The sequence below is a fragment of the Camarhynchus parvulus genome, chromosome 1A (assembly GCF_901933205.1).
Source record: "Camarhynchus parvulus chromosome 1A, STF_HiC, whole genome shotgun sequence".
Lineage (NCBI taxonomy): Eukaryota > Metazoa > Chordata > Aves > Passeriformes > Thraupidae > Camarhynchus > Camarhynchus parvulus.
Genome location: NC_044586.1, coordinates 35,052,078 through 35,074,580, shown reverse-complemented (window position 1 = coordinate 35,074,580; position 22,503 = coordinate 35,052,078). Strand labels below are relative to the sequence as shown.

At 39.6% G+C, this 22,503-nt stretch overlaps 2 protein-coding genes across 2 annotated transcripts in view; both read left to right on the top strand.

Moving 5' to 3' along the window:
- The window catches only part of TBC1D15 (TBC1 domain family member 15), a 35,759-nt gene extending 30,258 nt beyond the window's left edge, over positions 1-5,501 (top strand). Inside the window, exons 15-17 of the mRNA XM_030960169.1 lie at positions 2,588-2,704; positions 3,333-3,419; positions 4,105-5,501. Coding sequence (XP_030816029.1) covers positions 2,588-2,704; positions 3,333-3,419; positions 4,105-4,311 — 411 coding nt within the window. The 3' untranslated portion in view covers positions 4,312-5,501. The remainder of the gene's footprint in view (positions 1-2,587; positions 2,705-3,332; positions 3,420-4,104) is intronic.
- A 9,365-nt stretch (positions 5,502-14,866) lies between these two features.
- The window catches only part of TPH2 (tryptophan hydroxylase 2), a 50,245-nt gene continuing 42,608 nt past the window's right edge, over positions 14,867-22,503 (top strand). Inside the window, exons 1-4 of the mRNA XM_030960236.1 lie at positions 14,867-15,000; positions 17,818-17,970; positions 20,171-20,354; positions 20,463-20,563. Of these exons, the coding sequence (XP_030816096.1) occupies positions 14,896-15,000; positions 17,818-17,970; positions 20,171-20,354; positions 20,463-20,563 (543 nt within the window). The 5' untranslated portion in view covers positions 14,867-14,895. The remainder of the gene's footprint in view (positions 15,001-17,817; positions 17,971-20,170; positions 20,355-20,462; positions 20,564-22,503) is intronic.

Here is a 22,503-nt window from a genome sequence, read left to right as displayed (position 1 = left end):
TCTTGTTTTCCTTTTTAAAACAAAGTAATTAAGGCATTATGTTAATGTTTTTATGGGAAGGCTAGAATCACCTTTGATCAGTCCATCTTACAGTGGGTTGTGTTTTCTCCAGTGCATAGCCATGCACCTCCGCTGGTATCAGTGAAGTATGTGGGATTTACAAAGGCAAGCTATAGGCACAGGAGGCCTTTTCCCTTTATAGAGAAATGAACTACTTTTTTTCGGTATTTGGCTGAGCAAATCTCATGTCCAGTTTTGTAATAGCACATGAATTGAGGGAATCCATTTGAAGGCAATATTACTCTATGACATACTCTTGCAGAGTGTAGGATGGGATGAAGGAGAGGTACCATCTGAGACTCCAGTCCAAGGTTCCAAGACTTCTGGGGCTTTTTCTGTCTAACCTGCTAATTTCAGGATTCTTCTGGATCTCTATTTCTGTCCTCTGACTTGTATGAACCACTTAGTAAGCATCAGACACTTTTTCGCTGTTCCCACTGGCTTCATGACTTCTAGTGTTTTATCACAAAAAAAAAAAAAAGAAATGAAAAAAATTCTTCACTAGTCTGGTTTCTCCCATCTCCATTCACCTTGGAAATGAGAGATACTGGTTCTTATCATCTGGAGTAGAGGCTAACTCCCAGCCTTTGCACTTCCTAAGCAAGAGCCATAACCATTGTGGTAGAAAATGTGAGTGATTGTTTCATTGCTCTGTGACAGAGTTGCATGTGGTAGAGAGGTGACATTCCACCATGTGTGGATAAGCTGAGACATGTGAGTGCAGTTATTTGCTATGTTACCTGCAATGTCTTTTGTGTGTGGGTTAAACTGCTCTGGCTGTGGATGGGTTAACTTATAGCACATTTTAGTAGAGCCTCTCAAACACAGCCCAGATAGTCTACTGACCCACTTCCTAGCTGCCCCAAAATTGAAAGTAGTTCAGTCCCTCCTTGACACTGGAGAGACGGGCAATATCACCTGGTAATTCCAACCAGTTCTTAATCTTTCGTTTGCGCACTGGGCGGTTTAGAAGAAACCCAGAAGAAAAATTTTGTAACAAAATTACAACTAACTCATACCTAGCTTCAGTGTTATTCCCATATCAGTCAGTAACAGAAAGCCAGAATGAGTCGGGAATAAGTTACTTTACATACGTTGGTTACAATATTCATGGCTGCTGAGGTAGTGCTGGAACAAAGGAGTCTTTGCTTGTGTAGATGTATCAGAAAGAAAAAGGAAAAAAGTTACTGCTCCTTATTTTTATATTTTTAGTTTCATATTTATAGTTTAAATGCTGCTTTTTCTTCCATCCTTCCAGCATGTTTTGATGCTGCTGTTATGCATTTACATACATAACCTTAAGTGCATGCTCTGCTCCAGACTTTGAAAGGTCTATCAAAAATGGTAGCAAACTGTATGGATTTTTTTTGGCAGCAACTTGATGTTAAACCAAATCAATGCACAACTATGTAGGCAGACTATGTTTGGTAGATTATAGGCATTTTCATTCAACTGTTATTTTTATCAGCCTACTTGCATTCCAGTCTTTCTCCTGGAGTGAGAGAATGCTTTAACAGAATATTGGTTGTCTGATAAAGATGTGAAATTTAATTTCTGAACTGGATCTTAATTGAAACATTCAAGTTTAATTGCACTCTATTTTGGGTGAACTTTCTTTGGATATCTTTGGGATTTATGCAACTCTGTTTACAGATTACATGTACTAGTAATGATAGTTCAAGTATAAGCTCTTGCTCAGCTATAAGGCTTTATTCCATCAATAATGATGAAATTTTTTTTTTGCTAATGAAGTAAAAATTTTTCAGTAGTCTGATATTTTATGTGCCTTTTTTGAGAGTAAATCCATTGTTTTAAATCCATTTATCTGTCAGGGCATTTGTGCAAGCAGACTTTTGCTTCTTTCTGGTTTTGTTGGCAAAATTGTTCTCCAGCTTTCTACTCACCATACATGTTCTTTTCAAATACTTTTTTTAGAGGTTTTTGTGAATGTACTAAAATAGAGTATTAGTACTGAGGTTACACATTTCAGTCCCAGTGAACTCAAGAATAATTGTGTCCTCCACGGGACCAAAAGCTGATGTGTCTTCAGTTGGAAGGGAATACCCTCCCACCCCCAGTACCTGTATGTACGTCTTCAGGATTGGGAACAGCTTTAGCACCTTATTTATAAACATTCGAGCTGTTGCTGGGCATGACACTCTTCTGCCAATTCACACTAAATGCAGATACTCTAAACCACACAAATAATTTTTTAGCTTCACTTACTTCTGTTTCACATGTGCTGAGGCAGAGCCCACATTCACAAGACCACAAGCTCAAGCAGTTTAGTAGGATATAGTGGACAATGGCTTAAGAAACAGATAAGCATTTGGTGACTCAGACTTGCAGTTATCTCTAAAGGGCCAAAAGTAAAATTCCAAATAATTTTACAAATGCTTTATTGCTTTCAAAACCAGCTTATTGTTAGTTAAATTATTTGGCTGGAGGGCTTATATTCTAAGAACTACTTTTCTTTTCAGCAGAAAAGTATGAGCATTTCAAATGTGGGTTTTTTATATTTTAACAGGTCATGTGGACGGAATTGCCTTGTCAGAATTTTCATCTTCTCCTTTGTTGTGCTATCCTAGAATCTGAAAAACAGCAAATAATGGACAAGCACTATGGCTTTAATGAAATACTAAAGGTACCAAATTCTAAAGCATTATTGTCCTGGTTTTGGCTGCAGTAGAATCGTCTTCCTAGTGACTAGTATGGGGCTGTCTTTTGGGTACTACGTTAAAATATTAGTTAACTTTTTAGTTAACTGTGTAATATGATTGTGGTTTGTATTGGGGGAGGGAAAGGTGCATACCATTTTCTGAAGTTGGTTGTGTGTCTATCCTGCAGGCTTTCAAAATGGTTCATTCGATGTCTGTGTTTAGTGATAAGATCATTAATAGATCAAAAATGGTTCTCTCCTCAGATGAGTTATTGTATTTAATACTCACTTTTGCTTTATCTTCTATGATCTAATTTATCATCTCTGAAAATGTGAGCTGCAGGGGGAAGTATGTAGGAGGACCAGATGTTTGTCACATTTAGAGGTACTATGGATTCCTCTTGCAGACCTTGGAGACTGGTGAAAAGCAGCTGTCCCATACTGTATCTTTGAGTAGCCATTTCTCAAAGCTTATAGACTATGTCTAGCATTTCATAGTTTAAGACGCAGGTTAATAAGGTGATACTTACTAGCAGTGCAGTGCAGTATTCATGTATTTTAGGTGAAACAAAGTTATAATTTATCTCACTATACCTTGTGAATCTATTTTTAGCATATCAATGAACTGTCTATGAAAATCGATGTGGAATATATACTCTGCAAAGCAGAAGCAATTTCTATGCAGATGATGAATTGCAAGGTAAAGATATCTATCTACTGTGAATGTTTATAAACAAGAAAAGTATGTAGTTAGCTGTAAGTGTTCATGTATGTCCTGTGAAATAACTGAATGTCTGGGTACAGTAAAGCATGTTGTGTAGCTGTGCAGTGCCTATGTTTGAGAAGTCTGTAAGAAGTCTATAATTGATTTTATGGAGTAATACTCTTCACTGGGGGAAAGTTGAATTGTGCTTTTTGGTTGTGATTTCTCAACTCTCACTAGATAACCTCACTGCAAGAAATTTGGTGTTTGGTGTGCTTGAGAAAAACTAGTTGAAAGGTGCATTGCATTGAAAGCATGCCAGGCTTATTAGGCAAAAACAAGTGGATCACTCAATAAAACTAATTTCAATAACATGGAGTGTAATTGTGATAGTTTTTTAGACTTTAACTTTTGTAATGAAGATTATATTAATCAGGATTAATCAGGAATCAATTCCTGAGTGTGTTCCCTTTGCTGTCTTCTTGAAAAGCTGCTACAGAAAATGTTAACTCTAATGGAAGTATTGCTGAGAGAGATGCTTTCAGTGCAGCTAAATTCAGATTAATGATTTCTCACACGAATGAGTCCTGGGAATGCAGGATGGACAGAGGGGACTTTGTTGTTAACTTTTTGCATTTAGTTACAGTGATTTTTAATATTTCTTCTGCCGCCTCCTTTCTAGGAATTGCCTCAAACAGTCAGTGAGATCCTGGGGATAGAGAACAGTTCGGTAACACCGGATTCAGATACTGGAGAGGATGAAAGTGGAGCTGAGTTGAGTTGTCCAACATCACTCTATCAGAGTATCTCAACCCCTGTGATTGCTGCCAACGGGACGAGGGACGGCGCTCAACAGGTGGCTGAGACCCAGAGCCTGACACCTGCCTAATTACCCAGTCCCTTGGAGAAAGACTTTCACTGAGCACACTTTGTTCAAGCACTTGAGAGATGGATATTTAAATTTGGTGTTGATTAAGCTTTAAGGTTGTAAAGAAAATCTGTACTGTAATGCTTTTGCATTAAAGCTTTACAACATGACTCAACTATTTTTGTAGTTTCTTCTACCAAAATAGCCTTTTGTTTTCAATAACATTCCTTAATATTTTTGTAGCCAAGTGCATTTTCTTTTTGCTGGTAAACTGGAAATGGATGGTGATTAAGAATGAAAGAAATTTCTGCATTTGCTGAGCTTTCACACATAGTGATTTAAGACAGTGTGAGCTCTTTGATTTAAGCAGATTCACAATATGCCAGCTGAAGCTGCTGTACACAATTTTCAAGCTGAAGTGATGCTGATGTGCTAAAGGAGGATTCTTTTGTAAATGGATTTTCCCTATCTCAAATGTTTACAAAATACTTCTAAGTATTTGTTGCTGGTTGAATGTAGATTTGAAATGGACATTCATACTTGCACAGTTTAATGTCCAGATACTGAATTTTGTGTAATTGGGAGTGGATGAACAGTATATTTTTACATTAACATATCTTCACTTTATATATACATATATATATTTACACACATACACACACTATATACACAATTGTTTGTGAATACTAAAAAGGATAGTTGTATTTTCAATATCTAAATAAACTTGACTGTTCATTCATATGAATCAGTTTGACCAAATTAATGCACAGCTCCAACCTGAGCTCTTTTTCAAAACTTTTCTAACTGAAGCTAACTTTCATGTGAATACATTCTGTCCTACACTTGATGTAATTTTGCAATTGATACCTTGCAAACTTTGCTAATGTTCATACTTGTTAATATATTAACTGATCAATTAACCACTTACACTGTTTTTATGGCAGCATTATTTGGAGAATTGATAAGCAGGTTATAAAAAAGCCAACCAACAAACCACACACCAAAATAGTAATCACAATTAACATTAATGCATTTTTTGTATCTGCAAAAGGCAGTGAGTTTATTCCATGCCATGCTGATGTCCTTTGACGTTATGTGAAATTTAACATAACTGATTAAGTGTATTCATTATTTGGTAACTATTGTACATATATAAAATAAAAGTCAAAGCTGATTTAGTGTTTTTAATTAAATAATATTTAGAGAAAAAATCTAATTGTCTGGTTGTTAATGTAAGAACATGAGACAGAGGGGAGAGCTAGTGGTTAGTCCATGGATATGACATATTTTGTTGGTAATGGAGGGCTGTGGGAGTTTCTGCTTGTTACTACGGAGTGGAACAGGCCTTTCCTCTCTAGGTAGTTGAAGTGTGGGGTATAGCAGGGCTTTCTTTTCTTGTGGAGCAGTTTACTTTTACAAATGTTATTTGTGCCATCTTAAGCAAATACAAGTAATACAATAGGCTTTAATAGATAAATCAAGTTGTTAAAATAATTTGGAAGTTGATTCAACTTCTCTCACCAGTTGTCAGCAAACACTGGACAGCTGAATCAGTTCAGATTTTGGTTTTAATATCGTCAATGTGCTATCTCTCATCAGTTAATAAGAACTTGAGTCCTATGCCGTGAAAGTCAAGGATTCACAGCTCAGTGTTATCTGTAGCCTTTCATTTCCTGCCCAGGAAATTACTGTGAAGCATCATGCCTTTGTTCTCTGGTGAGCATTGTACTTCTTGGCAGTTAATTTAATGTGACATGGAATACAGAAAGGCATTAGAACTTAGATATTCAACACTTTGGTTCAAAGATATTAAGCAAGTTAGTTTCAGTATTTTTTGGAGCACCTAGTTCACTTTGAAGTGTACTTGCAAAATGTTTTTCATCAAAAATTATGTTCAATGCAGCTGTGGAAGGAGGAGAGAAATGTCTACTACAGGAATGCAGTGGGCAAGCTGTCAGTTAACTGTGCATGGTTCCTAGTTATTTAGGATGTGCAGCCACAAACAAACTCTATTCAAGATACTAAGATCTTGAAGAATGCCATAACTGACTCAACATGAATATTGGAATGTTTGGGAAAGACATATTTAAGTGAAATTCTGTAATTTCTTAGAATTACAGCTATGGCTGCTAAGAAAATCTACCGGCCCATAAAGTGAAGTTTGCCTTTCCTTTTTGGGTATAATTGTTCATCTTTTCCCTTTGTATTCAACACTTGGATGTCAAAGATGAGAAGGTTGCTCGTGAGCTAACAGTGAGCAGCTGCTGTGGAGGGCTCAGGGTAGGTAGGCTTGCTCAGCTTCCCAACAATAAGATAAAAGACCCCTTGCAGCATTCATTATCTGTAGTTTCCTTCCTGCTGACAGGCAGCCTTGCCAAGAGTTGCAGGAGGAACCTCATCCTCCACCAAGTTATTCCTGATTGTTTTAGTCTCAGTGGAGACTTCAAAAACACTGTGAGAAGCTTTAATCAGGATCACGATGGCTGAAATGCTATGAAATACTTCGGGTTGACAGTTCAGGATGTTTAAATTCATTTTGTATTTAAATAACTTAGATTGCTTAGAATTAATAAATGTGAACTAAACCAGAACACAGTTTGATCACAGTTGTCAGACCATAAAAGAGGCAATACTGGTTTAATTCTTGCAAACCTGTTCTGTTTTTTAATGCTTGACACTTGAAGATAATTATCTTCAGTGGATGAGGTTTAGAACTTCATATTTTTCAGTCACAGCAGTTCTCCAGTGTTATCTGTTCCAAGATAAGATTATATTGACAAAGTTCTTTCAAATACATTTTTTTCTCATTTTGCCTTTTTGGGAAATTTTATTCATTTTGAAATTGCATTCTTGAAGTTATTTTCTTCTATTTGTGGGCAAGATGGTAGCTTACAAAACAGAGAAATGGAAATACCTTACAAAATGGAGGTGGAAGTTTCTTGGAAATTTGGACTAATGTGAATGTTTATGAAATGGTTTTGATACTGGGAAGTTAAAAACTATAAAAAGATGACCCTACCTTACCCACAGTTGTCACTTAAAGCTTCAGTTACATTGAACAGTGCCTGTCCTGTTCAGCTAGTGACTGTGTTTGCACCCAGTGAATGTTGTAACCAGTGGCCTTCAAACCTGTGTTGGGTTTGGAGGTTTTGTTTTGGTTGTTGAAGATAATCTTCATAAGGAATTTAAGGCTATATATATGTTACAACAAGTCCTGATTGCTTTGAGAATCAGATGTAGAAATACTGTGATAATTTATCTACAGATCAAAACAAAAACATTGCTAATACATTGTATTAGCAATGTTTTTGTTTTGATCTGTAGTTTAATTCAAATGAAGGTGTTAGTGTTCAACAGAGCCCAGTTTTGTTGCTAACAAGATTTTTCTTAAAATCTTTAAATTTTTCTAGTGGACAGTTTTAAAATGCTTATGGTGCCTCATTAATTATTCTCTTTAGTTTTTCCTTACACATTACTTGACAAAATTCCTTGGCCCCAGTCAGCCAAACAGTGAGGAACTGGTTTCCTGATTACTTTCAAATACATTCTTGAGTGCCAAATTAAAGCTCCACTGTTGGAACTTTTCAGAAACCTGTAATTGTTTTTCTAGATTCAACTTGCTGAGATAATATTTTAGTTCAAAATATGTGAGGCACTTGTTCCTCACTTGTCCAAATCATTTTTTGTTACAAGACAGTTGCCTAACTTGAAAAAATGATGTTATTTTAAATAATTTAGCATTAAGAATTTGGATTATAAACTAGTTTTGGTATTGCTAGCATGATTTGTGCATAGTACTGCGATGCTAACGAAGCCGTACCAAGTATGGAGTTGAATTTCTGTAGGTGGAAGCTATGTTTTCCTCAAAACATTCCCTGTTGGACAGCAGAGATGACAATACTGAAGAAGTTAGCAACGTTTTAAAAGCGCATCTGTGAACTGATTAATGTTACAAATACAATTGGAAAAAAGCCATTAAGTGGGCTGAGTAAGGGTTAATAATTTGCTTATGTGTTAAATGTTCCTCTGACTTGATTTTAGTAATTGCATTGATGCAACTTAAAACTGAAGTTTGGGCTGCAGAAGAGTGACTGATAAAAGTTTTACCTGTGGCTGGCTAAATATCTTAAAATATATTTTTCAAATGTGTTTTTTTTTTTCCTGAGTATTTGTTCAGTGGCTGGTGCCATCTCTGTGTGAAAGAAGCATGGTGACAGAAGTCAGTGCTTGTTCTTATGAGAAAAATTCCATGAGCTGCTCTATGGTGGCTGAGTTTAAAGCTGGAAATCCTAACCCTTGGTTCTGTGCAACTACGTCTAGCTTGGTAGTTGGCATGACCATGAGCTTTGTATGTGAGCACTGATAAGGTGATGAGACACAGATACATAACTGAGCACTTAACAGACAGATTTCATTTATGTGTGATACTATATTTGATTTAAAGAAGCTTTCAAATGGTTTTGGGGTTTTTTTATGGTGTTAAAAAATAAGTTGTGCTTCATGTTTAGTGGGACTTCAAAATGTGCTATTCAATTAAGTGATATTATTGCAGTGCAGGTGTTGTATAAACCAAGCTTGAATTGAAATTTTCATTCAACTGAGGATTTTATACTTAAACATTTTTAGAGAATGTGCTATTTTTTCATGTTAAATCACAATATCTTTGGCCCAAATTGAATTTTTCTGATGAATTGAGAACAAAAGATATATTGTAGGATGTCAATTTTTGCTTCATCCAAAATCAATTTCACAGTTGAATCAAATATATATTTCAAACTTTCTGTGTAATTCAAATAGATGAATTATATTCTTTCCATTCTTCTAGGTGGATTTTGTTTTGAAAGAATTCAATTATAGTATATATTTTGATTTTACAGGCTCATGCCTCATACCCTACCTTAACATTAGCTCTTAGACTGTTTCAACAGGTGTATCTTGTTGTTAACCAGCCACTACAGAGCCCAGTGTGTGCAGCTGAAACTGCTGCCCAGGCTAGAGCCGTTCAGCAAAAAGTGGTCACTTGTGTCCTCTCAGAGTGTTGCAGCTGACCCTGGCCAGCAGCCATGCACCCATCCAGCCCCTTGCCTTGTCCCCTCTTCCATGGGATGGGAGAAAATAAAAGGAAGGCAGGAGGGCTCATGGACTGAGGCAATGAGAGTGTAACAGGAAAAGCAAATGCTGCTCCCACAAGGAAAGCACAAAGAGGATTTTGTGCACTACTGGCCATCAGCAGGCAGGTGTTGATGCTTGTCCTGGAGAGCAAGATCTCACCACAGGTCCTCGGAAAGATAAAGGCCATGGTCATGAACGAAATGCCATGATCTGCTTCCTCCTCCTTTCCCTGAGCTTTCATTACAGAGCACAATGGCAGGTGGTGTGGAATGTGCCTTTGGGTCAGCTGTCCTGGCTGTGATTGCTCTCAGGCTCATGCCCACCCCCGGGAAGCAGCCAGAGAACCTCAGTGCTGTGCAGTGTTCAGCAGCAGCTGAAACCCTGCTGTGTTACCAACACTGACCCAGGCACAAACCCAAACACATCACCATCCAGGCTGCTATGAGGAGAGTGAACTCCATCCCGGCCTGACCCCTTTGGTGTGATGATTCTGGATGATGAGTGAGATCATGTCAGGAAAACCTCCTTGCTATATTGAAGAGGACACTTTTTAAGCACCCATCCAGATCTGGTGCAAATATAGTTGTATTGCATACAACTGGTGTGCAATGTTCTGGTTTTTTTGCCAAAACTCAATGAGATGCAACACTAGATTTTTTCCAAAGCACTCTTGGTGTATGAATTGGTCCAGATGACCTTTAGGCTCCAACAGTACATGCTCCCTTTGGGCATTGGTCTTGGAGAGCTTCTACACACTCCTCTGGTTTTACTGCTCCAGTAAGTGATGCAGGAGAACAAGGAAGTCTTTAAAGTACAAAATATTGGGTTCAGGGACTTAATAATTCCTCAAGCAACAAACAGTACTACTATTGTGACCAAAAGTGGCAATCCCAGCTCTTTGTGCTCTGCCCTGGGCTGCTACACCTTTTATGCCATTGTGATTAACTTGTGCAGCATATGGTGAACAACATAAAGGAGCTGATAAATTTCAGGCCAAAATAATCTTAGCCAGATCAATCATACCATGTTTTTTTTCATCATGTGGTGAATACATGTATATATGCACACAACAACTTTGTTAAAATTCCAGATTTGTCATATTGGAAGGCATTTTTAAAAACTTGTCAATAATTGATTAGCTACAGTATCTCCTGTTGGAAGGTATGTCTTGTGCTAGATGCCTGTCTAATCCATTTGCAGGGTACCTTTGGAGATCCTGCACATGCAAACAAGTTTCAGGTGTTTGTGGATTTCCAGCGCAGGTAGAGTGATTGCATGCAGCTGGAGACTTTCTGTAACTTCTGACTTCCCTCACATGAGGTCAGCCTTCCCTGGTGATTGTGTTGCTGGTTATCTGTAAGCAGCCGTCTCTGCCCCAGCATCTGTTTAAATTTTGTAACCATTACAGCATTTCTGAGGTAGGTATTGTCTGGGACTTTAGAGCTGGGCTCTAGGGGCTCATGTAAGGCTTCTACTAAATAGTTTAGGTGTGAGGGTAGGTGCTTAAGGCTCTCCTGTTCTCTGCACTCTTCCATTTAACTGAACCCACCCCTTGGTATGATTTGTTGCTTTCATCTGTACCTGTTTTCCTTATCTCTCTTGTGAGAATGTTATGAGAAATTATGCCAAATGCTACACTACCATCAAGATGAATGACGTGCATTGTTTTGCCTTGGTCTACAGGACTGTCATAAGAGGAAATGAAATTTGCTTGACTCAATTTGTTCTCAGCACATCTATCCTGACTGTTTAATCATCTGTTATCTTCTGGATCATTACAAATAATTTTGGTACTTCTGTTTTCTCAAACAAATAAAATTGGACTGGTCTGTAATTCTTCAGCCCTTCTTCCTCCCCATTGTCTTCTTGGAGGTTGACATAATTTTGGCCTTTTCCCAGTCTTTTGTCACTTGTCCTTCCCCATAGTTCTTCAAACAGTTATTGATGGCAGAGGTTTAATGAGTCTCTTCTGTGAGTGGTTTCTGTGCTCTCATTTGCTGTGATCAGACTCATCACGAGTGTTCTTCAACATTGTTTCATGTTGTTAAAAGCAAGAGCTTATCTCTCTGCCCTTGCCATTAGTTATGATAGATATCTGGTTACAGTTGATTCTTCAACAAAGACTGATGTAAAAAAGTGCCTTGAATACCTAGCTAATTTTAAGGGCTTTTTTTTTTGTCCTTTCCTTGTGTTCAATGGTCTGACAGTTCTCTTCTTATAGCTGCTGCTGCAGTAATTTTTTTAAAAGTTGCTTTTGATGTCCTATATTAATGAATTTGAATTTTGTACCACAGCTTTCATCTATGTGCTGTTTTACTGTATTTGGTAGCTCGGTCTTTGTTTGCATCTCCTATAGGCTCCTCTTCTGAATTGAAGCTAATGACGAACTAAGGACTTATGTTACTACTAGTAAAAGTGTAGTAGAGGACTGCAGTTCCTCTGTAATGAAATAGTTTCCTGATTAAACTATGTTTTCTCTGGAGCAGGGAAAGAACTATCTTTCTGTTCTAGTTTCCCTCTTCTTGGCTCTTGTAATAACTGAATTTATTGAAATACTTTTTTTTTTCTCCTGAAATAGTTTCTGCCTTTTTCTCAGAACCTTTCTTTTGCTGAAAATTGTGAATTTGCTTTATGTTCATCATATCATCTATGTTCCCAGGTCTTCCTAGCCAGTCTATCTTTTGGTAGATATCCTTGCCCAATGGTTGTTAGTTGCTTAAAATCCCCTTAGTGTTAAAAGAGGATGGTTTTGATAGTTACTTGAAAACTCATATCCTCATGACTTAAAAATTAAGTCATTATGATGTACATTGTTATCATAGATTTTTTTTTCAGGGCAGACCTACATTGCTCAGAGAGTTGGGCTTAGGAGAGTGTGTGTATGTGTATATCTCTGGTAAACAGGGATGGATTGTACATCATTCCTTGTTGAAAGAGCTCCTTTGGTTAGTCCACTTGTCAGTTGCTTCACAAAGTCCTTGTTTTACCAACAAAATCGTGATTTGAAAAGGTATTGGGACTTCTATTTTCTGCTTGTGTCAACATCTCTTACATGAATAATTAGCACATCTGTTCTCTGCTCTGCCTGTTGAACTGACCGTGAATAATGGTGGTGTTTACATTTTAGATCCTTGTGGAGGCCATCTTTCTTTATGCTTTTTTGATTTTCATAGCTTCATTTCTTTCTCTGTTCTGCCCCATGATGACTTGAGAGTTCTTTTTCCTGCTGTAGTGTGCCTTGAGACAAAGACTTGGTGATCTGGGAGAGCCAGGGCTAAATTTGAATAGTTTTTTGGGCAATACTTGCTGCTCTGCCCTGTGAATGTCACCCTCCAGTTAAATCAAGCTATGGTAAATGTTACAAATATTTTTAAGGAAAATATCCTGAAACTGGCAGTTGATATCTCTGGTGGGGATAAAATGACTCAAACATTGAAAACATCTCACAGATTTTCTTTAGATTTCAATTTTCACTTGAGAATTCTGCAAATTTTTGATCTTAAAAAGTGCATAGCTGAGGACTTCAGGCAACAGTGACTCTGCTGTCTCATGAGAGAAAAAAAGAAAGTATGTAAAATAAAGAGGACCTTGCAGTTTCTGAATTCTGATTATAGGTGATGAAGTACCTTTTAGTAACAAGAGTAAGCATATCCATTTTTTACTGTCAACATTAACTCTTTTTCCCAAGATGAAATAGCACTGCTGAGTGACACTCTGACATGCTCTAGATCGGGTACTTTTGAATAGTTGTTTTGATGAACTTCTAATTTTTTGGTCAGCGATTTTAAGAATTTACTTAGTCTAAATATATGGCAGTGTGAACTATCGAAAAGTAAATTGAGCTCTCAACAAAATTTGTAGTTTAACAATATTCCCAGAGCCATATACCAGCTCTGCACAGCAGCTAGAACAAAGAAGAAATAAACATTTTCAGTCCACAAATGTCTTTTGATCTGGTGCTGATATGGCAAAGTCCACCTACAAAATACAAGTTGCCAAAGGAGAACTCCCTTCTGGGGAGAAGAATCTCTCTGTGGGACACATGGGCAGACAGCATGGGTAAAACAGCTGAAGCGCTGGAGTCCTCCTACCTGTTATTAACACCTGCTGATAGAATGCACCTTTGTTTTGCATTCAGGAGTTATGCTGAAGATGTTATGAGGGACAAAACCTTTGCTGTGCTCCATTTACTGCACAGAGGGGCAACAATAACAAGGCTCCAGAGCAGTAGGGTCATTGATTTTTGTGATGTCCCAGCTGCAGAGCCAGGATCTAACACCAGATAAAATCATGCTCTGTCTTGCCTGTAGGTGGAAAGGCAGCCCAGTCATGTTTGGTTTTGTCACTGGAGCATTCAGAAGGTGCTAAGCAACCTCCTTCATAAATTGTTCAACTGCAGGAACCGTGTCTGTGTATCTCACGCACAGCAGATAGGAATATCAAAGTCCAAAGACACCAGCTTGCTTTCCTATCATCAAAAGTAATGAGAAAACAGGACAGGGAACATCTCTTGATAACTTAGGATATGAGACTGAGCTAATAATACGTGTGGCCATGTGCAGCCAGCTGTTGCATTCAGCTAGTTTGCCCCTCTTTTGGGAGGCTCAGGGCAAGTCACCAATGGTGCTTTTCAAGGGGAAGTGGTAAGTTTCCCATCTGGTGTGTTGGAACGGAGAAAACTGAGTAGGTATTTGAGGGAAACTGACATAGTGCTCCCAATTCAGATGTGCTGTTCAGTGTTACATGCTGTAAGATAACCTATGTATTCTAAGGATGTCGTGGAGAGGTTTCGGAAGATGAAAGAAATGAGGAGGAGCTGGGATGGCAGGTGACAGTGGCACGTCACAAAATGAATGTTACAATGAAAGAGAAGTTAGAAATCCTAAATTTCGCAAGTAAATTTGGGAGATGGGATTCCTTTAACCCTGCAGTCAAGTTATAGTTTCAGCAGTTGCCTTCTGCTCACTTAAAAGGAGAGAGATGGATTTCTACACCAGAGCATTTCTCGCTATCTCTGCACAACTCCCCTGTGCTGAAGCTCAGCTCCTGCAGTTCTCTGCCGTGCTGCCCCCACGCTCTCGAGCCTGTTGCTCCCGGGGCTGTGAGCCGTGCCGTGCCGTGCCTTGGTGCCGCTGTGGACGCACAGGCCGGCCCGCGGCAGGCGCAGGTGTGAGGGGAGGGCGAAGGAGCAGCCCCAGGGCGGGTGGGGACACCGCTCCGAGCGGGACCCGCCCGGGGCTGCCCCGGCCCCGCCGCCCGGGGCTGCTGCCGGCGTGAGGCGGCGGGGTCGCCCCCCGGGCAGCGCTGTCCCGTCCCGCCCCGGCTGCTGAGGTGAGCGGGGACCGTGGGCGTCCGCCTGCCTGCCGGCGGCTCTCGTCACCCGGAGACGGGTGTCCCCATATCGTGCTTCCATCAGCCCGGCGGGGGCGTATAAAGGCAGCGGGCGCGGCGAGGCGGGCAGAGCGCGGCGCTGCCCCCGCCGCCGCCGGCCCCATGCAGCCCGCCATGATGATGTTCTCCAGCAAGTACTGGGCACGCCGGGGCTTCTCGCTGGACTCGGCCCTGCCGGAGGAGCGCCCCGCCGCCGGCAGCCTCACCGTAAGTGTCGGGGCCGGGGCGGGCAGGGTGGGCAGGGCCGCCGGGGGTCGGGTTCCGCCGAGGCCGCTGCCGGGCGGGCAGCCGTGCGTGCCCCTCGCTTCACGGACAGGTCAGCGGTCCCTCGGCAGCTGCAGGGGCCCGTGAAACTAACTTTGCTGTTGAATTAGTCCCCTTTCAAAACGCTGCCTTAAAAGTGCCATAAGTAACAGAAAAAGTTGCACGAGCAATACAAGCCTTACTGCAGAAATGAACCGTATTGCTGCTGGAATAATAGAAAAGAGCATCTGGTCCAGCTCAGATGGTTTTAAATGCTTGGATTTTGGTTAGTCCAGCGAGCTATACACACCAGCAGGGACTGCCTTTTCAGGGCGCTGGTAAGGCTCACAGCACGATCTGTAAAGCATCTTTGGCAAGACACAACTGCCGTGCACCCACTCTGCCTTGGTGCCGGTGGATTTGCTGCTGCGCTCCCGGCTTCTGCCGACGGGCAGGGCTGCAAGGACACGTGGGGACGCCGTGCCAGGGCACTGTGTGAGGGGGAATCACCGGGTCAGGAGATGGAAATGGTTCTCTGCAAGGTGGTGACAGGGGTGCATCAGGGGCTTGGGTGGTTTCAAGCATGGGACAAACTTCTGTGGGCTAACATGTAAACGTATGTGTGACTAAATAAGGCAACCTGCTCTGAATACATGAAATATTTAGGATTATGGAGACTGCGACTCCAATAAAGTTTTGTAACAGATGAAGATTTTTATCACTTGAGTAAAACCAGCAGAGTACAGGGGTTTGTACCAGCTTAAAATTGGCCTGCTCTCCATAGTAAAATGTGAAATATCCCTATTTCTACATGCTCAGCTTCTATTTAAAACATTGAATTAAAGGGAATAAATTTGTTTTATTGTACTTATGTTTGAGTTACTTTCTTCACTGAGTACTACTGTAAATGACTTCTTTTCCTGAGGACTTCCACTTGCTCCAGATAATTAATTTTCATTAGGAAAGTTGGCCTGTTAGGCATTGTTTAATTATGAAGTGTACTAATGCACGTAGCTAATAAAATTAAAGTTCATCCTCCTCTACTGGGCTCATAACAAATAGGTGTTCATTCTAGTTTTCAAATGCTTGAGAGTGTCTTTCAGTCATCACTTTGGGTAATGCTCTCTTGAGAGTATTAGGGAACCTGTGACGGGCTTGGAAAGTGCTGAGTGCCTTTGTTTTCCAGAGGAACAGACAGTATTGAGATTCTGGAAAAACCACAGATGCTGTAAAAGCAGCACCTTTGTTACTTCATCTGGAAGTTGTGTGCTTGATTTATGTGAAAAGAACTTATCCAAATCCTAGATATTACTGAAGTTAAAACAAAAGTGACCTTCTCCATAACTATCCCTGGCCACACTTCCTACCATATCAGGTAGGAGCAGACTAATATAAGCTCAATTGCTAAAAAATAAACACCTGTGAAACCATTAATGTATCATTCTGCAAATAAATTGGCTTTCCAGGTTTTTTCCTTGTGTTCTATTAAACAATGAGAAAAGACCACAGGAACTGCTTAGCATGTCCTGTACCTGGTTTAAATGTGGCTGATTTCACCTATGCCATTTAAAGAGTGTTAAAAGATCTGTTTTAAAAAGCTGAATTTTCTGGTTATTTTCTGTAAGCTGCTTTACAATTTACTGAAGTACAATTTAATCAGTTTGAAACATTGAAATAGTATATGTTTTTAATGTGTATCTGCATATTTTTTGTGGATTATAACAAAGCAGTTAGCATCTCACTGGAGACTTAATTTCTTCAGGAGTAACAGCCTAAGTATTGGAAAATGCAGGGTGCTTTTTGAAAATCATGGTCAATGTTATAAAAATTGTCTATAAAGGCTGTACTGTTGGAACTTCAACAAGATTTAAGGTGATAAAATAACATTTTTTGGAAAATGATGACTGAAATTTCACTTAAAACAGTCTTGGACTCACAAATTCTGAGAAGAATGTAAGAGTAGCCAAGGATGTTGCACTTTTCTGTATTTTTTGAGTTCCTCAGCTAACTCATCTTCTGCGGGGTGGAAAGTTTTTCACAATGAGAACAATCAGCCATTGGAATAATCTCCCAAGAGAAGGAGTGGATTCCCCAGCACTGGACAATTATAAGATTTGGCGTGACAAGGGTCATCTTGTCTAGACCATGCTTTTGCCAAGAAAAGTTGGACCAGATAATTCTTGAGGTCCCTTCCAACTCGGTAGTCTGTGTTGAAGTCTAAGCACTTCTGTTATCATTTGTATAATCAACAGAGTTTTGTTTTCTCAGGATGAATTGCATTACATGATAACATTAATTGTACTATGACAGAGAACATAAAGTTTTGGCTTTAAATGTAACAATGGTCCATACAAAAATACAGACCAGTGCACATTTTCATAAATTGACTGATACAGGTTAGGATAGCATCCCTGTGATTTTGCAGCAATATCCAGGTTTCAATAACTGATCTGCAGGCTTTACCAGTAATTTAGACTGTCTCCATTTGCTTCACATCTACTTCTAATGATAATATTGCCCAAATAATGCCATCATATAGGTATCCCATTTATGCTTTTCCTTAGACTTCTAAAAATTTTTTGTATGACCTCTTACACAATCCTCTCTAGCAGCTGCCTTTAACCTGTGATTCTGATTTCAAGTAAACACACAACCTTTTCTTTCAAATTAAGCCGGGATGAGTTATGTTCAGCTATTTTCAAACAAAAATTTCTCTCTCTTGTGGGAAATTTCTCTTGCCCACTTTCATCTGAGATGACTGTGTTTTTTATCCGTTTGTAGCTAAACAGATTGAGTTCTGGGAAAAATGAGGAGAAGAAAGAGAATAAGGGAAATGGGAAAGGTGAATCTGCATCTGAAGGTGGAAAGACAGCTGTGGTGTTTTCCTTGAAGAATGAAGTTGGTGGATTGGTGAAAGCTCTCAGACTCTTCCAGGTAACGCTCACAAATCATTTATGCTGGCCGGACTGAGGAGGGCTACTGAGGTCAGGCTCTTTGTTGATATCAATCTAATGGACCATGGCAGGAAGAATAGAGTGCAGCTACACTCGCTCTGCAGAACTGAATAAAAGTAACTTAAAATTTTATGGACCATTGAACAAAGCATTTTGAGCTTGTGAAGGATTTCCTGAAATAAAATTTGACAGTGATGCTGATGTTCACATGGTTCACTTTAGGTTTCTGATGTGATTCTCAATACTGTAAATTAGATTTGAAGATGTCTGTGCAGGCCACAATGAAAGGAGTCGCTTTCAGAGAGGAGTTTGGAATCTAATACAATCAGGTGATGCTGGTGGCAGCCTTGCTTGGTCTTGAAATTAGAGAGGCCTTTAAGTGTTTGCAGGGTCAGGGTTTTAGGTGTCTAACTGGGATGCAAATTGTGAGGTATTGGTTCCCACATACATCTCCATGCAATCAGTGCTTGTCGGTCAGACTCCTGGGCAGAATGCTTGGAGGTGTGTCTGAGGGTCATTAAAGCAACATGATGAAAGTCTTAAGTTGTTCAGTCTGTGCAGTGAAGAGAAAGTTAGGAGGTGGCTTGGAGCCTGCCTCTCAGGCCAGACCATCAGAGGCAGGTAAGTGTAGGACCACTGGGTGCTACCAGCCCTCACTCATAGTGGCTGGCTCTGGGAACAGATTCCCAAGGCTGGGGTAGGCTAGACACGTAGATTCTCTAGCCAAGAAAAAGAGGTGAGTTAGATCCACAGGAAGGAGACTGCCAGGAAGCAGGGTGTTTGACAAAAAGAGGGGAAACCTAAGTGAGTCAAAAGAACTTGCAGTAGGAATTGTGTTTTCAACGCAGCTGTTCTCTAAGGGTTAAGTGTCCAAGTGCATCTCTGGCTAAAATGCTGGTATGGGTTCCTAGCTGAAATTCTGGATTTAAACATCTGCTACCCCTTCCTGGGAATAAGCGTAGAATGCACTCTGGAAGATGTGGCAGGGATCCACCCCCACCCATGTAGTCCTTAACAATTTGAGTATTGCAGGAGGGAGTGCAGGGGTTTGTTCTCAACTTAACTTAGGGAAAACAAAATTGAATTTTTTATGTGATTGGATTGCTACACTGCATACACATTTATAGAGCATGCCAGTGAAAGAACTATATCTGTATATCCAGAAGTGTAAAAACAGACACTGCTGGTTGGCTTTGCCAGAGGACACCTCCACCTGAAATGGACATTTACGTAAAATACAGTGGGCAATCGGAAATACAGACGTGAATTTCTTCCTATTTGGAAGTCAACAAATGTTTTATTGGCTTCACAGAGTAAGTGCAAGTATAGCTGTGAAAAGTAACAGATAATTTCTGTCTAGCAAGGAAAAGGAAAAATCAGAGTCCATTGGAGGTCAGTCACATTAAGAACTGACCATCTAATCCAACCTCCTGTTTTGAAGCAAGGCTCTTAGATCAGGTCAGCCATGGCATGTTATGGTTATCTATCTCTGTATGATACCCTTGGCAGACCAGTAGTTGTGGTGGGAGAGAGCCCATAGGAAAGTTTTCCTGTTAGAAGTATTTACACTGTGATGTTTGTTGCATGATTTGCATTTGATGGGGACATTGAAATAGAGAATAAATTGAGTTAGATTTTAATTATATTGCTGTTAACCCTTCATGTTATTGATAATTGCACAGTAGATAGGTGAGGATTGATACGTGTCTATTCTCACAAAAATATTTTCTTCCTCATGTAGTAAGGCACATCAAGTAGTGTATTTAATAACATCTGTTTAAAGAAGCACACTCAATTGTATTTAAATTAACATTATTATTATGTAAATTTCCAATTAAAATTGCATTAGAATTTAATATTTATAGCAAAGATAAATATAAAATTGCATTAAATTAAAAAAAGTGTTATACTGTTCTCTGTAAGAGATTGTTTTTGTAGACAAAATGAAATCGTTACTTGGTTTTCTTCATTAAAAATAATTTTATTTTTACTTTCCACGTAAGATTTTTTTTGTCATCAATTTTTAGTATGTGTCACTAAGTAATCCTGTAAATAGAAAAAGGGAGTACTTTCAATAAAAAGGCCTTTTAGTAACTGGAAAAACTTTCCTAAGGGATGTGCCACCAGTATTCCTCTTCTGTGTATGTCTGTATTTCATCTGGTGTTTCATCTTTCCACAGGAAAAACACGTGAGTATGGTTCATATTGAATCACGAAAATCAAAGAGAAGGAATTCAGAGGTGGAAATTTTTGTGGACTGTGACTGCAGTAAGAAAGAATTTAATGAACTGATCCAGTTGCTCAAGTTTCAAACTAATATAGTATCTCTCAATCCACCGGAAAACATCTGGACAGATGAAGAAGGCAAGGCTGTTTGTGTACCACTTGGTTTAGACACTGACAGATGTTTTGCACAGGTATCTCCATCATCTTACACTCCAGTGCGTTCAATTTGCATTCTGTCTCCTACAGATCTCGATTGTGTCCCTTGGTTCCCCAGGAAGATCTCTGAGTTAGACAAATGCTCTCAGAGAGTTTTGATGTATGGATCTGAGCTGGATGCTGATCACCCCGTAAGTGTAACACAAGATTGTCCTGTAGATGATTTGTTGGGTTATTTGCCAGTCCAGTAAAAAGCCTATGACTGCTGATTGTTTTCAGAAGATGAGGACTGGTTTCTCTTTGGTAGTTTTGGTGAATTAATTTTCCTTTTCTGTAGAAAGATACACAAAATTCAGGTCCTCCACTAAACTTATTCATTGTTTAGCAAGCATATTCCCTTTTGTACTGCTTGCATTTAAAAAAAATGATGTAATTGGTTGATAGATTTCAAACTTTAGGTCAATATGACCTTCAGTTCTGCGAGAAGTAGCTCTTGGGTAAGAATTGCTATTGTCAATAGGTGTCAGAGAAGAAAGAATTATGAAAGAATTATTTGGCACTTAGGAGGTAATTACAAGATAAAATAGAGAAACATGTTCCTGTTTTTGGTGAATGCAGCAAATGAGAAGGTGTCTTACATTGTTTCTCAAAATCTCCTGACTTTGGTGGCAGGAGACAAGTCTGCATGCACAAATGGTATCTGTAGTAGTGTCAAATGCTTAATGCAAAAGACAGAAGAAAAGGATTTGTTATTGTTTTTTTTTTTTCGCTAATGGCTATAAATGCTTAACCTCTGAGTCTTTAGAGGGCAGATGATTGCAAGCATTTGTGTTAAAATACTTTCCCTTTCTATAAATCCAAGTTTCTACCTCTGAATGACTTGACTGAAAGATACTGGTGGTAGATAGTTATATTAATTCCTAAAATAGACTGGATTAAACTGGTACTGTCCGAAATTTCCAGCTAAAAGGAAGTAGGCAGTGAACTAAGATATCTGACCATAAGACTGTTTTGTAATAGAATTAGATTAAACTCTAGCTGTAGATGTTAATTTCCTTTGTTTTTTGCTGCACACATTTGGTGCTGTGGTGGGAGCTCAGGCACAGATCCTCACCCCTGTGCACACAAGCCAAATGGAAACCATCACAAAGATCCATGGCAGCCCCACTCTCTCTGGTCTCACCTGCCCACATACCAGCCACGATCATCATCATCATCACCTTGCTGGTTCTCAGCCTCCTCTATCACGTGAGATCCCTTCCCATACTGAGGGCCCATAGTCAGGGAGCACATTCCTGAATCCTGGTTTCTCCTCTGTACTTTTTGATGACAAACTAGGATTTAATTCGCATTTTTTCCAAAAGGAAAAGACTGTTGATTATCTTCAACCGTTTACCCTAATTTGGTTCAAACAGAGGCTGTAGAGATAGCTCATTCCAGCTGTGAGTTTATGGCTCTGACAGGCCATTAGATGCTGTTTTATGTTCTGAGCTGGTACCTTTATTAAATACTTGAGCGCTCTGCTGAAAATTCTCCTTCAGTTTTACAGAAAACAAAAAAAGACATTTACATCATATGAATATATATTTTACACTTGGGAGGACTCTTACAAACACAATTTACACACCATTTGTTAGCCTATGCAGCATGCTAGATGTTAGAAATGGGGTAAGACCCTTAAATCTGTAACTTTGAAAGACCACTCCAGTTGCCTGCCCTGTTCCTTAGTAGTGGCATGTATGTGCCAGGGGACCAAAGAGAATTATCCTATTGCGGAACCTGTAAGGATAACACCACTTCAACAGCTTAGCCTTAACCCACTCCATAATGGCTAATGATTTCAGTCTCAATTTCATTACACTTGACAGGTTTTTAAGTCTCCTGTGCTGTCTTCCATCACTTTCCAGGTCTCTTGAATGGTCTTCATTCAGTAACCCAACATTTGCCTCAATAGGTATTAAGAAGACAAGGAGGCTCCCCCAGATTACAGCAACTTTTTGCAAGTCAAAGAAGCTTTTCTGTGTAGGAGTGAAGGTTTGAAGGCTTTCTGTAGTCCTGTAAAATCATCCCATCCTCGATCCCAACAACTGTCCCCAGCTGTGGGACAGTATGATGGGACAGTAAAATGTCT